The sequence below is a fragment of the Oncorhynchus clarkii genome, chromosome 3 (genome assembly GCF_045791955.1).
Source record: "Oncorhynchus clarkii lewisi isolate Uvic-CL-2024 chromosome 3, UVic_Ocla_1.0, whole genome shotgun sequence".
NCBI classification, from domain to species: Eukaryota; Metazoa; Chordata; class Actinopteri; order Salmoniformes; family Salmonidae; genus Oncorhynchus; species Oncorhynchus clarkii.
This window is the reverse complement of record NC_092149.1, coordinates 4,256,409-4,269,540: the sequence shown is the minus strand read 5'-3', so window position 1 is coordinate 4,269,540 and position 13,132 is coordinate 4,256,409. Positions and strand designations below refer to the sequence as shown.

The 13,132-nt window shown below is 37.4% G+C and overlaps 1 protein-coding gene across 1 annotated transcript; it reads right to left on the bottom strand.

The window, feature by feature from the left end:
* Positions 1-242: 242 nt before the first annotated feature.
* On the bottom strand, positions 243-7,355 carry LOC139405643 (CCN family member 4-like). Its single transcript, XM_071148059.1, has 6 exons — positions 7,261-7,355; positions 4,714-4,990; positions 3,040-3,291; positions 2,585-2,778; positions 1,307-2,228; positions 243-1,258 (listed from the first exon to the last, which is right to left on the bottom strand). Exons 1-5 carry the CDS (start codon positions 7,306-7,308, stop codon positions 1,923-1,925), a joined length of 1,077 nt encoding a protein of 358 aa, XP_071004160.1. The 5' UTR covers positions 7,309-7,355; the 3' UTR covers positions 243-1,258; positions 1,307-1,922.
* Positions 7,356-13,132: the final 5,777 nt, after the last annotated feature.

The following is a 13,132-nucleotide window of genomic DNA, read 5'->3' as shown; positions in this document are numbered from 1 at the left end:
TTTATATGTGATGGATCAAATTGACGACTCCCTATTTTATTTATTTTTATAACATGAGACGTCTGTAATACATAAAGACTGTAGCTATCAGTGATCCTAGGAAGACGCTTAAATAAGAAGTATTAATGTTTGGTCAAATCTTTCAAATGATGAAAAACGGATTATATTAAGATTTAAATGATATAGAAATGCATGTATGCATAGTACCACTTTGTATCAAAGAAATAGCAAAAAATTATGACGAAATAATTTTTACAAAATTTATTTGAAAAGATTTGTCACGACCCAAATCTTAATACTAACCAATCAAATGTGACTTCCTGGATGAGTTTGTTTGTTGTTTATGATGACATGGATATGATACATGGTTTACTAGAGTATTGACCAATGAAATAAATGACAACACTTATTGAGGTGATCTCAATCAAATTTCAATCAATAAAAAGTTTATACACTTTTAACCTTGTAGAGCTCAAATAACAACTGCCTTGACAATGCAGACATTGAGACAAACACTATTATTGTTCACTAAGAGTCAATGGAAATCAATGCAAAACTGAGAAAATGTGAGAGAATCTTGTCTGATATACTGTACACTTTGCAGTAAACTACAAAATACTTGACTAAATGTTTTGAGCACAACAGTACACATACACAGTAAGCTTAATGACATGACACAAAAAGAGGGAAACAGAAGAGTACACAACAGGATCACCACTCGAGTGGTTAATGCCCTAACTTGGTAGAAGATTATCCCCATATGAATATGATGCATAATTACAATAGGTTGGACCCCTGTGTCCTACTATGGTATCATCACAAATACATTATCAACTTCCGCTAATATACTGAGTGTACAAAACATTCCATGACAGACTGACCAGGTGAACCCAGGTGAAAGCTATGATCCCTTATTGATGTCACTTTGTTAAATCCACTTCAATCAGTGTAGATGAAGGGGAGGAGACGGGTTAAAGAAGGATTTTTAAGTCTTGAGACATGGATTGTGTATGTGTGCCATTCTTATGGTGAATGGGTAAGACAAAAGATGTCAGTGCCTTTGAACAGGGTATGGTAGTAGGTGCCAGGAGCACCGGTTTGTATCAAGAACTGCAACGCTGCTGGGTTTTTCACACAACAGTTTCCTGTGTGTATCAAGAATGGTCCACCACTTAAAGGACATCCAGTCAATTTGACACAACTGTGGGAAGTATTGGAGTCAACATGGGCCAGCATCCCTGTGGAACACTTTGGACACCTTGTAGAGTCAACATGGGCCAGCATCCCTGTGGAACACTTTGGACACCTTGTAGAGTCCATTCTCTGGCAAATTGAGAATGTTCTGAGGGCAAAAAGGGGGTGCAACTCAATATTAGGAAGGTGTACTTAATGTTTTGTACACTCAGTGTATATTTAGATTGAAAAACACCTACATCCCTTTTCCTTTCATTGAATGGAGGTTAAATAATTGATAAACCCTGTGTATAATTGTTTTTGTTTTTTTTATCAAGATCATAATGAAGAGTTTGGGCAGGGTTCAACTGCAATGTTCTTCAATCCTACTCCTGGGGACCTTAGTGGTGTGCAGGCTTTGTTCCAGCCTGGTACTTGAACATCTAATTCAACTAACCAACAAATCATCAATCCCTTTATTCCAAGGAATGTAAAGCTTGGAGTCAATAATAACCTAAATGAACCTGTCCTCTGCTCAGTTCTCCCCAGTGGAATCATACCAAAGACTCTAAAAACGCTTGGCATTCAGCATTATTAAGGAGATGAATTTGGGTAAAAGGCCCCGCGGTAGACTAGCGTCTTACCCAGGGGTTGTGCTTGTACACTAAACTACCTCATGCTACAGAAACAGGAGATGGTCTCCTGCCCTGTGGGCCGTACGTTCAGGCTCGGACAAGGCTGCTCAGTTGTCAGTTGATGACCTCATTGTGGTCGTAGTAGTGCTCCAGCTCAGAGAAGATGTCGTTGGGGTTCCTGCAGCTGAGGTTACAGAAGCAGGCGTTGATCCACATCACCTGCCATGTCAGAGTGGCTCCGTTGGGACACTCGAACTCCACCTCGATAGTCCTGGACTTGTAAGGGATGCAGCAGCGATCGTCTGTGGCCACGCAGACACCACAGTATTTTGGACGGTAGGGCTTCTTGCTGTTGCAGCCTGAGATGGTGAAGTTCTGGCTCTGCTCCTCCCTGTAAATGTTCAGACACTTCTTCCCTGGCTGAGGGGTTCATAGGTCAACATGGGTCAGAATCAACACTTGAGTGGTTGACATATGGAGTCAGGATACCGTTACACTGTCAAAATGATGTTCAACTGTATTGAGAAAACATATGTCACCCATATGCCTTTAAAACCATGTTCATGTGCACAATACATGAGTTGATGAAGTTGGGCCTGGTTTCATTGAAAGCAAAAGTGAGAGATATTGTGTGTGTCTATAAAGTGTACTACTTTTGACCAGGGACCAACCTATTCCCTATAGAGTGCAGTACTTTTGACCAGAGCCCTATGGGTAGTACACTTTATAGGGAATATGGTGCCATTTAGGGCACAAGCCACGACAGATGTTCTCACCTTGATGTGCTTGGTGATGTCCACGTCACAGGGCCGGATGTTGCAGAGGCGCGACTCCTTGATCAACTCACACTGGTCGTTGGCGTTGGAGATCCTCAGGGACAGGCCACGTCCACAGGTCTTGGAACACGGGGACCAGGAGGTTGTCTGGGTAATGCAGTTCTTAAGCCAGACCTCATTGTGGCTGGCACGCACTGCCATGTCAACAGAGGAACAGACTCCTGATTAGGGATGCCAAATTCCAGTAACTTCCCCCCCCAAAAACACCCAGGTTTTCCAGAAATCCTGGTTGGAAGATTCCTGGATTCCCTGCTTATTCCTTCCTGATTTCAGAAATCTTCCAAACTGGTTTTCTGGGAAACCAATGGGCCCCATAGTGCTCTGGTCAAAAGTGGTGCACTACATAGGACATAGGGTACCATTTGAGATGCATTCCATAGAATGTAGTAGTGTACCTATCTCCGCATCTCCGTCTGCCTTGCGCGTCTTCCTGGGCTCGTCACAGATCCACTGCTCACAGCATCGGCCCGGCAGCTTAACCCGCCTGGGCGTCTGGCACCACACCCGGGGCGGTTGGGAGTCTGTGCAGAGCGGCACACAACCGATGGCGCCGTTTACACACAGACAGCGATACTTACAGCTGGGTTGGAAGCTCTGACCGTTGCGGTAGATCACTCCGTCGTACTCGCAGCCTGTGCCCACCATGTCTGTTTGATAGATCATGTAAAATAATAAGAGTCAGCGCTACACAGTAAAGTACATCCCCTATAGGTATACATAGGAAAACAAGAAACGCGTTATAGTTGAGACTGTTCAATGTCGGCATTCCAGCTCTAAACGCCTTCCTCAAGAGAGACCCGTGTGTCAATGCACTGTGGCACACGACGAAATACATGCATCAATTCAGTTGTCGAATCAAAACAACGTCCCTTCTCATTACTGTCTCTATATTTACAAACGGACTTCACAGCACAGATGGAGATGGTACAACGACACAACTCAAAGAGGAAAGTTATCTGACTTCACAGCACAGATGGAGATGATACAACGATACAACTCAAAGAGGAAAGTTATCTGACTTCACAGCACAGATGGAGATGGTACAACGATACAACTCAAAGAGGAAAGTTATCTGACTTCACAGCACAGATGGAGATGATACAACGATACAACTCAAAGAGGAAAGTTATCTGACTTCACAGCACAGATGGAGATGATACAACGATACAACTCAAAGAGGAAAGTTATCTGACTTCACAGCACAGATGGAGATGATACAACGATACAACTCAAAGAGGAAAGTTATCTGACTTCACAGCACAGATGGAGATGATACAACGATACAACTCAAAGAGGAAAGTTATCTGACTTCACAGCACAGATGGAGATGATACAACGATACAACTCAAAGAGGAAAGTTATCTGACTTCACAGCACAGATGGAGATGATACAACGATACAACTCAAAGAGGAAAGTTATCTGACTTCACAGCACAGATGGAGATGATACAACGATACAACTCAAAGAGGAAAGTTATCTGACTTCACAGCACAGATGGAGATGATACAACGATACAACTCAAAGAGGAAAGTTATCTGACTTCACAGCACAGATGGAGATGATACAACGATACAACTCAAAGAGGAAAGTTATCTGACTTCACAGCACAGATGGAGATGATACAACGATACAACTCAAAGAGGAAAGTTATCTGACTTCACAGCACAGATGGAGATGATACAACGATACAACTCAAAGAGGAAAGTTATCTGACTTCACAGCACAGATGGAGATGATACAACGATACAACTCAAAGAGGAAAGTTATCTGACTTCACAGCACAGATGGAGATGATACAACGATACAACTCAAAGAGGAAAGTTATCTGACTTCACAGCACAGATGGAGATGATACAACGATACAACTCAAAGAGGAAAGTTATCTGACTTCACAGCACAGATGGAGATGATACAACGATACAACTCAAAGAGGAAAGTTATCTGACTTCACAGCACAGATGGAGATGGTACAACGATACAACTCAAAGAGGAAAGTTATCTGACTTCACAGTACAGATGGAGATGATACAACGATACAACTCAAAGAGGAAAGTTATCTGACACTTACAGGCACATACTCCTTTTTCGTACCTCGGCTTGTCCACGCTGTAGTCACAGTACAGTCCCTTATGGTAGTCACAGACGTCTGCCTCGTTGCAGGTCTCCCCCACCTGTTTGGAACAGGCCTTACAGCAGTCACAGCCGTCCATCAGCACACTGACCCCTGGCGGACACAGGGGGGCGCTCTTGGCACACTTGCACGGCCATTTGCAGTACGCTGTACGGTTATACAGCTCTATGGTCGCCGTCAAGGGAGGCATGGCTGTGGAATGTTGGGAAAAGACCTGTAGGATGGACAGAACAACATTTATGAAATACTGGGTCATACTGGTGGGTTGGTCTTTAGCATGTCATGTTGTGCTATTCCTGAAAACCCACAGAATGGAGACCAGCAGCAGCTCCAGGTTCATCATCACTACCTATGTCATTGGTCATGTGCACCAACTAACATCCCCTCCTCACATAGCCAGTATAGTAGACAGGGGTTATGGGGTCACCCAGCCAGTATAGTGATATAGTAGACAGGGGTTATGGGGTCACCCAGCCAGTATAGTGATACAGTAGACAGGGGTTATGGGGTCACCCAGACAGTATAGTGATATAGTAGACAGGGGTTATGGGGTCACCCAGCCAGTATAGTGATACAGTAGACAGGGGTTACATTGGAATGGGGCCTGTAGTTGCATTCACCCCAAATTTGTTGTGGAAGGAAGTCGTTCTTCCAGGAACATTTTTAACAGTAGTACAAGACATCAGACCACAGCAGGTGGAAATATGTTTGATTCCAGAGGGAAACACTCTGACACATTTCCAAACTAAGGCCAGGAGTTCCACCACCAACCTAAAGATTAAGATAACGTTGTGTATGAGGCTGCAGTATTGTAGACTGAAGATCAATGTAGGGTAGGGATCACATGCAAAACATACCCGTTTGTTCTTCCTTAGTCTTTACATTTATTGAATTCAATCTAGTTCAGTCAGCCCCATGGACACAAATACCAAATTGGATCTAGTGGTTTGGTTTCCCCTTATAAAGTAATCCATGGGACTAGTGACTGACAGAAATAAATCACTTTCAGGCCAGGGTCATTTAACCACACCTACCAAATAACACACTTCAAACTATATTAGTCAGAGACAGTACTGAGGTAGTACCTGACCTGTCATTAGCTGAGCTAAAATGAGAGAGAGTGGAGGAGAGAGTAGAGGAAAGAGAGAGTGGAGGAGAGAGTAGAGGAAAGAGATAAGAGAGTAGAGGAGAGAGTAGAGCTAAGAGAGTAAGAGAGAGTAGAGGAAAGAGAGAGTGGAGGAGAGATTAGAGTAAAGAGAGAAAGAGAGAGTGGAGGAGAGAGTAGAGGAGAGAGTAGAGCTAAGAGAGGAAGAGAGAGTAGCGGAAAGAGAGAGTGGAGGAGAGATTAGAGTAAAGAGAGAAAGAGAGAGTGGAGGAAAGAGAGGAAGAGAGAGTAGAGGAAAGAGAGAGTGGAGGAGAGATTAGAGTAAAGAGAGAAAGAGAGAGTGGAAGAGAGAGTAGAGGAAAGAGTGGAAGAGAGAGTAGAGCTAAGAGAGGAAGAGAGAGTAGAGGAAAGAGAGAGTGGAGGAGAGAGTAGAGCTAAGAGAGGAAGAGAGAGTAGAGGAAAGAGAGAGTGGAGGAGAGAGTAGAGGAAAGAGATAAGAGAGTAGAGGAGAGAGTAGAGCTAAGAGAGGAAGAGAGAGTAGAGGAAAGAGAGAGTGGAGGAGAGATTAGAGTAAAGAGAGAAAGAGAGAGTGGAGGAGAGAGTAGAGCTAAGAGAGGAAGAGAGAGTAGAGGAGAGAGTAGAGCTAAGAGAGGAAGAGAGAGTGGAGGAGAGACTAGAGTAAAGAGAGAAAGAGAGAGTAGAGGAAAGAGAGGAAAAGAGAGTGGAAGAGAGAACTAAGAGAGGAAGAGAGAGTGGAGGAGAGAGTAGAGGAAAGAGAGAGTGGAGGAGAGATTAGAGTAAAGAGAGAAAGAGAGAGTGGAGGAGAGAGTAGAGCTAAGAGAGGAAGAGAGAGTAGAGGAGAGAGTAGAGCTAAGAGAGGAAGAGAGAGTAGAGGAAAGAGAGAGTGGAGGAGAGACTAGAGTAAAGAGAGAAAGAGAGAGTAGAGGAAAGAGAGGAAGAGAGAGTGGAAGAGAGAACTAAGAGAGGAAGAGAGAGTGGAGGAGAGAGTAGAGGAAAGAGAGAGTGGAGGAGAGAGTAGAGGAGTGGCCAATCTTAGCGTTTCATGACTGTCTAGGTTTCAGCGCTAGCACAGAGACAGATTCTGAGTAGGTCTATTGTATGATTAACATTGACAACACGATTATAGCCAGTGTCAATGCGAAACCAATAATGGGTAATTGGCACCGCGCGCAAAAAGTCTCTGTGTGTTATTACGCAATTAAATAATCTAATCTGGATAGATGTGCACAACCTGCGATCATTTATATGTCTCATATTCTTATGATCTGTAATCCATAACCTGTAATCTTGAAAACCATAGATAAAATAAATCAAAAGTTAGTATGAACGTTAGAATTAAATCAAATAATTAATGTTACCTGATGAGTGCTGGCTACTATTAGAATCCACGGCAGAAGCCACCTCATTACGAGATTCCAATATCAACTTCATTGAACCCAGAATGAGATTCTTGTAAAAAAAAAAAAGAGAATTTAGTCCACGAGCTAAGATTGTTGCAAAACGGCGCGGTGCAAATGACAGCCAGCGCCGGTCAACGCTCGCTACAAGTGAGTCCTTCTGTCTGACGTCACATTTCGGGACAAACCCTGGAGTTTTGCTTTGGTGGTTTTAATCCCGTCCTTTTCTCCAGTCCCCACCTCTCCCTCCTCCACACACACACAAAAACATATTTTTAGAAAGCTTGGGCTGACCAATAAAAATAAATAGTTGATACAACATAACATCATCTTCCTTAAAGCTTCTCTGTATGTTGATTTATTAATAAAAACAATTTTAAACAAATTCAAACCAATCGCCCGCCCGCCTGCCCGCCTGCCTGATAAATTCATTTCATAGTCCAATAAAATGTCCAAAACCCCAATTTAACTCACACATAAACTTGAAGAATAACCTTGCACATAAAATATGTGCTTTTAATAATCCCAGTCAAAGGTAAATATAAACTTCACTCAAACAGTCACTTCTACAAGCAGATGCTGAAATACTTGGTGAACCATCGTTGTTGGGTTTTCAATGAGATGTTGAATTGAACGCTGCAAAGGGATAAAAGCACAGGATAGGATTTAACTAAACCACACACTGGCTTTCATTTCTTTAACATGTACAGTACAGCACTGGGTAAACAAAGTTATACTTTGGACAGGGACTACTGTGTTTGTTTAGGAATATACATTTTGATGCGGCAGGGTAGCCTAGTGGTTAGAGCGTTGGTCTTGTAACCGGAAGGTTGCAAGTTCAAACCCCCGAGCTGACAAGGTACAAATCTGTCGTTCTGAACAGGCAGTTAACCCACTGTTCCTAGGCCGTCATTGAAAATAAGAATTTGTTCTTAACTGACTTGCCTAGTTAAATAAAGGTTTTAAAAAAATCATTGTTATTTATTTCCAGTCTTGGATATGGGGGGCTCTGGTACTCTCAAAGAGGCTCAGCGTTCAGGGTTAACAAGCCACACAGGCCCCTGGACCAGAGCTAAAAATTTAGAAAAGGTTCAAGGGGAATACTGTATTAATCCTAAAATGTTATAGAGGAATACTGTATTAATCCTAAAATGTTATAGAGGAATACTGTATTAATCCTAAAATGTTATAGAGGAATACTGTATTAATCCTAAAATGTTATAGAGGAATACTTTATTAATCCTAAAATGTTAGAGAGGAATACTGTATTAATCCTAAAATGTTATAGAGGAATACTGTATTAATCCTAAAAGGTTAGAGAGGAATACTGTATTAATCCTAAAATGTTAGAGAGGAATACTGTATTAATTATAAAATGTTAGAGAGGAATACTGTATTAATTATAAAATGTTAGAGAGGAATACTGTATTAATTATAAAAGGTTATAGAGGAATACTGTATTAATCCTAAAAGGTTCAAGATGAATACTGTATTAATCCTAAAAGGTTATAGAGGAATACTGTATTAATCCTAAAATGTTAGAGAGGAATACTGTATTAATCCTAAAAGGTTAGAGGAATACTGTATTAATCCTAAAAGGTTATAGAGGAATACTGTATTAATCCTAAAAGGTTCAAGAGGAATACTGTATTAATCCTAAAAGGTTATAGAGGAATACTGTATTAATCCTAAAATGTTAGAGGAATACTGTATTAATTATAAAAGGTTATAGAGGAATACTGTATTAATCCTAAAATGTTAGAGGAATACTGTATTAATCCTAAAAGGTTAGAGGAATACTGTATTAATCCTAAAATGTTAGAGGAATACTGTATTAATCCTAAAAGGTTAGAGGAATACTGTATTAATCCTAAAAGGTTAGAGGAATACTGTATAAATCCTAAAATGTTAGAGGAATACTGTATTAATCCTAAAAGGTTAGAGGAATACTGTATTAATCCTAAAATGTTAGAGAAATACTGTATTAATCCTAAAAGGTTAGATGAATACTGTATTAATCCTAAAAGGTTCAAGAGGAATACTGTATTAATCCTAAAAGGTTATAGAGGAATACTGTATTAATCCTAAAATGTTAGAGAGGAATACTGTATTAATTATAAAAGGTTATAGAGGAATACTGTATTAATCCTAAAATATTAGAGGAATACTGTATTAATCCTAAAAGGTTAGAGAGGAATACTGTATTAATCCTAAAAGGTTCAAGGGGAATACTGTATTAATCCTAAAAGGTTAGAGAGGAATACTGTATTAATTATAATAGGTTATAGAGGAATACTGTATTAATCCTAAAATGTTAGAGGAATACTGTATTAATCCTAAAAGGTTAGAGGAATACTGTATTAATCCTAAAATGTTAGAGGAATACTGTATTAATCCTAAAAGGTTAGAGGAATACTGTATTAATCCTAAAATGTTAGAGGAATACTGTATTAATCCTAAAAAAGGTTCAAGAGGAATACTGTATTAATCCTAAAAGGTTATAGAGGAATACTGTATTAATCCTAAAATGTTAGAGAGGAATACTGTATTAATTATAAAAGGTTATAGAGGAATACTGTATTAATCCTAAAATGTTAGAGGAATACTGTATTAATCCTAAAAGGTTAGAGAGGAATACTGTATTAATCCTAAAAGGTTCAAGGGGAATACTGTATTAATCCTAAAATGTACAAGAGGAATACTGTATTAATCCTAAAATGTTATAGAGGAATACTGTATTAATTATAAAAGGTTAGAGAGGAATACTGTATTAATCCTAAAAGGTTCAAGAGGAGTACTGTATTAATCCTAAAATGTTATAGAGGAATACTGTATTAATCCTAAAAGGTTCAAGAGGAATACTGTATTAATCCTAAAATGTTATAGAGGAATACTGTATTAATCCTAAAATGTTAGAGAGGAATACTGTATTAATCCTAAAATGTTAGAGGAATACTGTATTAATCCTAAAATGTTAGAGGAATACTGTATTAATCCTAAAATGTTATAGAGGAATACTGTATTAATCCTAGGAATACTGTATTAATCCTAAAATGTTAGAGGAATACTGTATTAATCCTAAAATGTTATAGAGGAATACTGTATTAATCCTAAAATGTTATAGAGGAATACTGTATTAATCCTAAAATGTTAGAGGAATACTGTATTAATCCTAAAAGGTTAGAGGAATACTGTATTAATCCTAAAATGTTAGAGGAATACTGTATTAATCCTAAAAGGTTAGAGGAATACTGTATTAATCCTAAAAGGTTCAAGAGGAATACTGTATTAATCCTAAAAGGTTATAGAGGAATACTGTATTAATCCTAAAATGTTAGAGAGGAATACTGTATTAATTATAAAAGGTTATAGAGGAATACTGTATTAATCCTAAAATGTTAGAGGAATACTGTATTAATCCTAAAAGGTTAGAGAGGAATACTGTATTAATCCTAAAAGGTTCAAGGGGAATACTGTATTAATCCTAAAATGTTAGAGAGGAATACTGTATTAATCCTAAAATGTTATAGAGGAATACTGTATTAATTATAAAAGGTTAGAGAGGAATACTGTATTAATCCTAAAAGGTTCAAGAGGAGTACTGTATTAATCCTAAAATGTTATAGAGGAATACTGTATTAATCCTAAAATGTTAGAGAGGAATACTGTATTAATCCTAAAATGTTAGAGGAATACTGTATTAATCCTAAAATGTTAGAGGAATACTGTATTAATCCTAAAATGTTATAGAGGAAAACTGTATTAATCCTAAAATGTTAGAGGAATACTGTATTAATCCTAAAAGGTTAGAGAGGAATACTGTATTAATCCTAAAAGGTTCAAGAGGAATACTGTATTAATTATAAAAGGTTCAAGAGGAATACTGTATTAATCCTAAAATGTTAGAGGAATACTGTATTAATCCTAAAATGTTAGAGGAATACTGTATTAATCCTAAAAGGTTAGAGAGGAATACTGTATTAATCCTAAAAGGTTCAAGAGGAATACTGTATTAATTATAAAAGGTACAAGAGGAATACTGTATTAATCCTAAAATGTTATAGAGGAATACTGTATTAATCCTAAAAGGTTAGAGGAATACTGTATTGATCCTAAAATGTTAGAGGAATACTGTATTAATCCTAAAAGGTTAGAGGAATACTGTATTAATCCTAAAAGGTTCAAGAGGAATACTGTATTAATCCTAAAAGGTTATAGAGGAATACTGTATTAATCCTAAAATGTTAGAGAGGAATACTGTATTAATTATAAAAGGTTATAGAGGAATACTGTATTAATCCTAAAATGTTATAGAGGAATACTGTATTAATCCTAAAATGTTAGAGAGGAATACTGTATTAATTATAAAATGTTAGAGAGGAATACTGTATTAATTATAAAATGTTAGAGAGGGATACTGTATTAATTATAAAAGGTTATAGAGGAATACTGTATTAATCCTAAAAGGGTCAAGAGGAATACTGTATTAATCCTAAAAGGTTATAGAGGAATACTGTATTAATCCTAAAATGTTAGAGAGGAATACTGTATTAATCCTAAAAGGTTAGAGGAATACTGTATTAATCCTAAAAGGTTATAGAGGAATACTGTATTAATCCTAAAAGGTTCAAGAGGAATACTGTATTAATCCTAAAAGGTTATAGAGGAATACTGTATTAATCCTAAAATGTTAGAGGAATACTGTATTAATTATAAAAGGTTATAGAGGAATACTGTATTAATCCTAAAATGTTAGAGGAATACTGTATTAATCCTAAAAGGTTAGAGGAATACTGTATTAATCCTAAAATGTTAGAGGAATACTGTATTAATCCTAAAAGGTTAGAGGAATACTGTATTAATCCTAAAATGTTAGAGGAATACTGTATTAATCCTAAAAGGTTAGATGAATACTGTATTAATCCTAAAAGGTTCAAGAGGAATACTGTATTAATCCTAAAAGGTTATAGAGGAATACTGTATTAATCCTAAAATGTTAGAGAGGAATACTGTATTAATTATAAAATGTTAGAGAGGAATACTGTATTAATCCTAAAATATTAGAGGAATACTGTATTAATCCTAAAAGGTTAGAGAGGAATACTGTATTAATTATAATAGGTTATAGAGGAATACTGTATTAATCCTAAAATGTTAGAGGAATACTGTATTAATCCTAAAAGGTTAGAGGAATACTGTATTAATCCTAAAATGTTAGAGGAATACTGTATTAATCCTAAAAGGTTAGAGGAATACTGTATTAATCCTAAAATGTTAGAGGAATACTGTATTAATCCTAAAAGGTTAGAGGAATACTGTATTAATCCTAAAAGGTTCAAGAGGAATACTGTATTAATCCTAAAAGGTTATAGAGGAATACTGTATTAATCCTAAAATGTTAGAGAGGAATACTGTATTAATTATAAAAGGTTATAGAGGAATACTGTATTAATCCTAAAATGTTAGAGGAATACTGTATTAATCCTAAAAGGTTAGAGAGGAATACTGTATTAATCCTAAAAGGTTCAAGGGGAATACTGTATTAATCCTAAAATGTTAGAGAGGAATACTGTATTAATCCTAAAATGTTATAGAGGAATACTGTATTAATTATAAAAGGTTAGAGAGGAATACTGTATTAATCCTAAAAGGTTCAAGAGGAGTACTGTATTCATCCTAAAATGTTATAGAGGAATACTGTATTAATCCTAAAATGTTAGAGAGGAATACTGTATTAATCCTAAAATGTTAGAGGAATACTGTATTAATCCTAAAATGTTAGAGGAATACTGTATTAATCCTAAAATGTTATAGAGGAATACTGTATTAATCC

Bases quoted from the DNA above. Each gene is read 5' to 3' on its own strand.
- LOC139405643 (XM_071148059.1), bottom strand. From the start codon at position 7,308: ATGAGGTGGCTTCTGCCGTGGATTCTAATAGTAGCCAGCACTCATCAG. The intron at 3,292-4,713 runs GTAAGTGTCAGA...TCTATCAAACAG, and splicing joins CGAAAAAGGAGTATGTGCCT to ACATGGTGGGCACAGGCTGC. The intron at 2,779-3,039 runs GTACACTACTAC...TTGACATGGCAG, and splicing joins AGACGGAGATGCGGAGATAG to TGCGTGCCAGCCACAATGAG.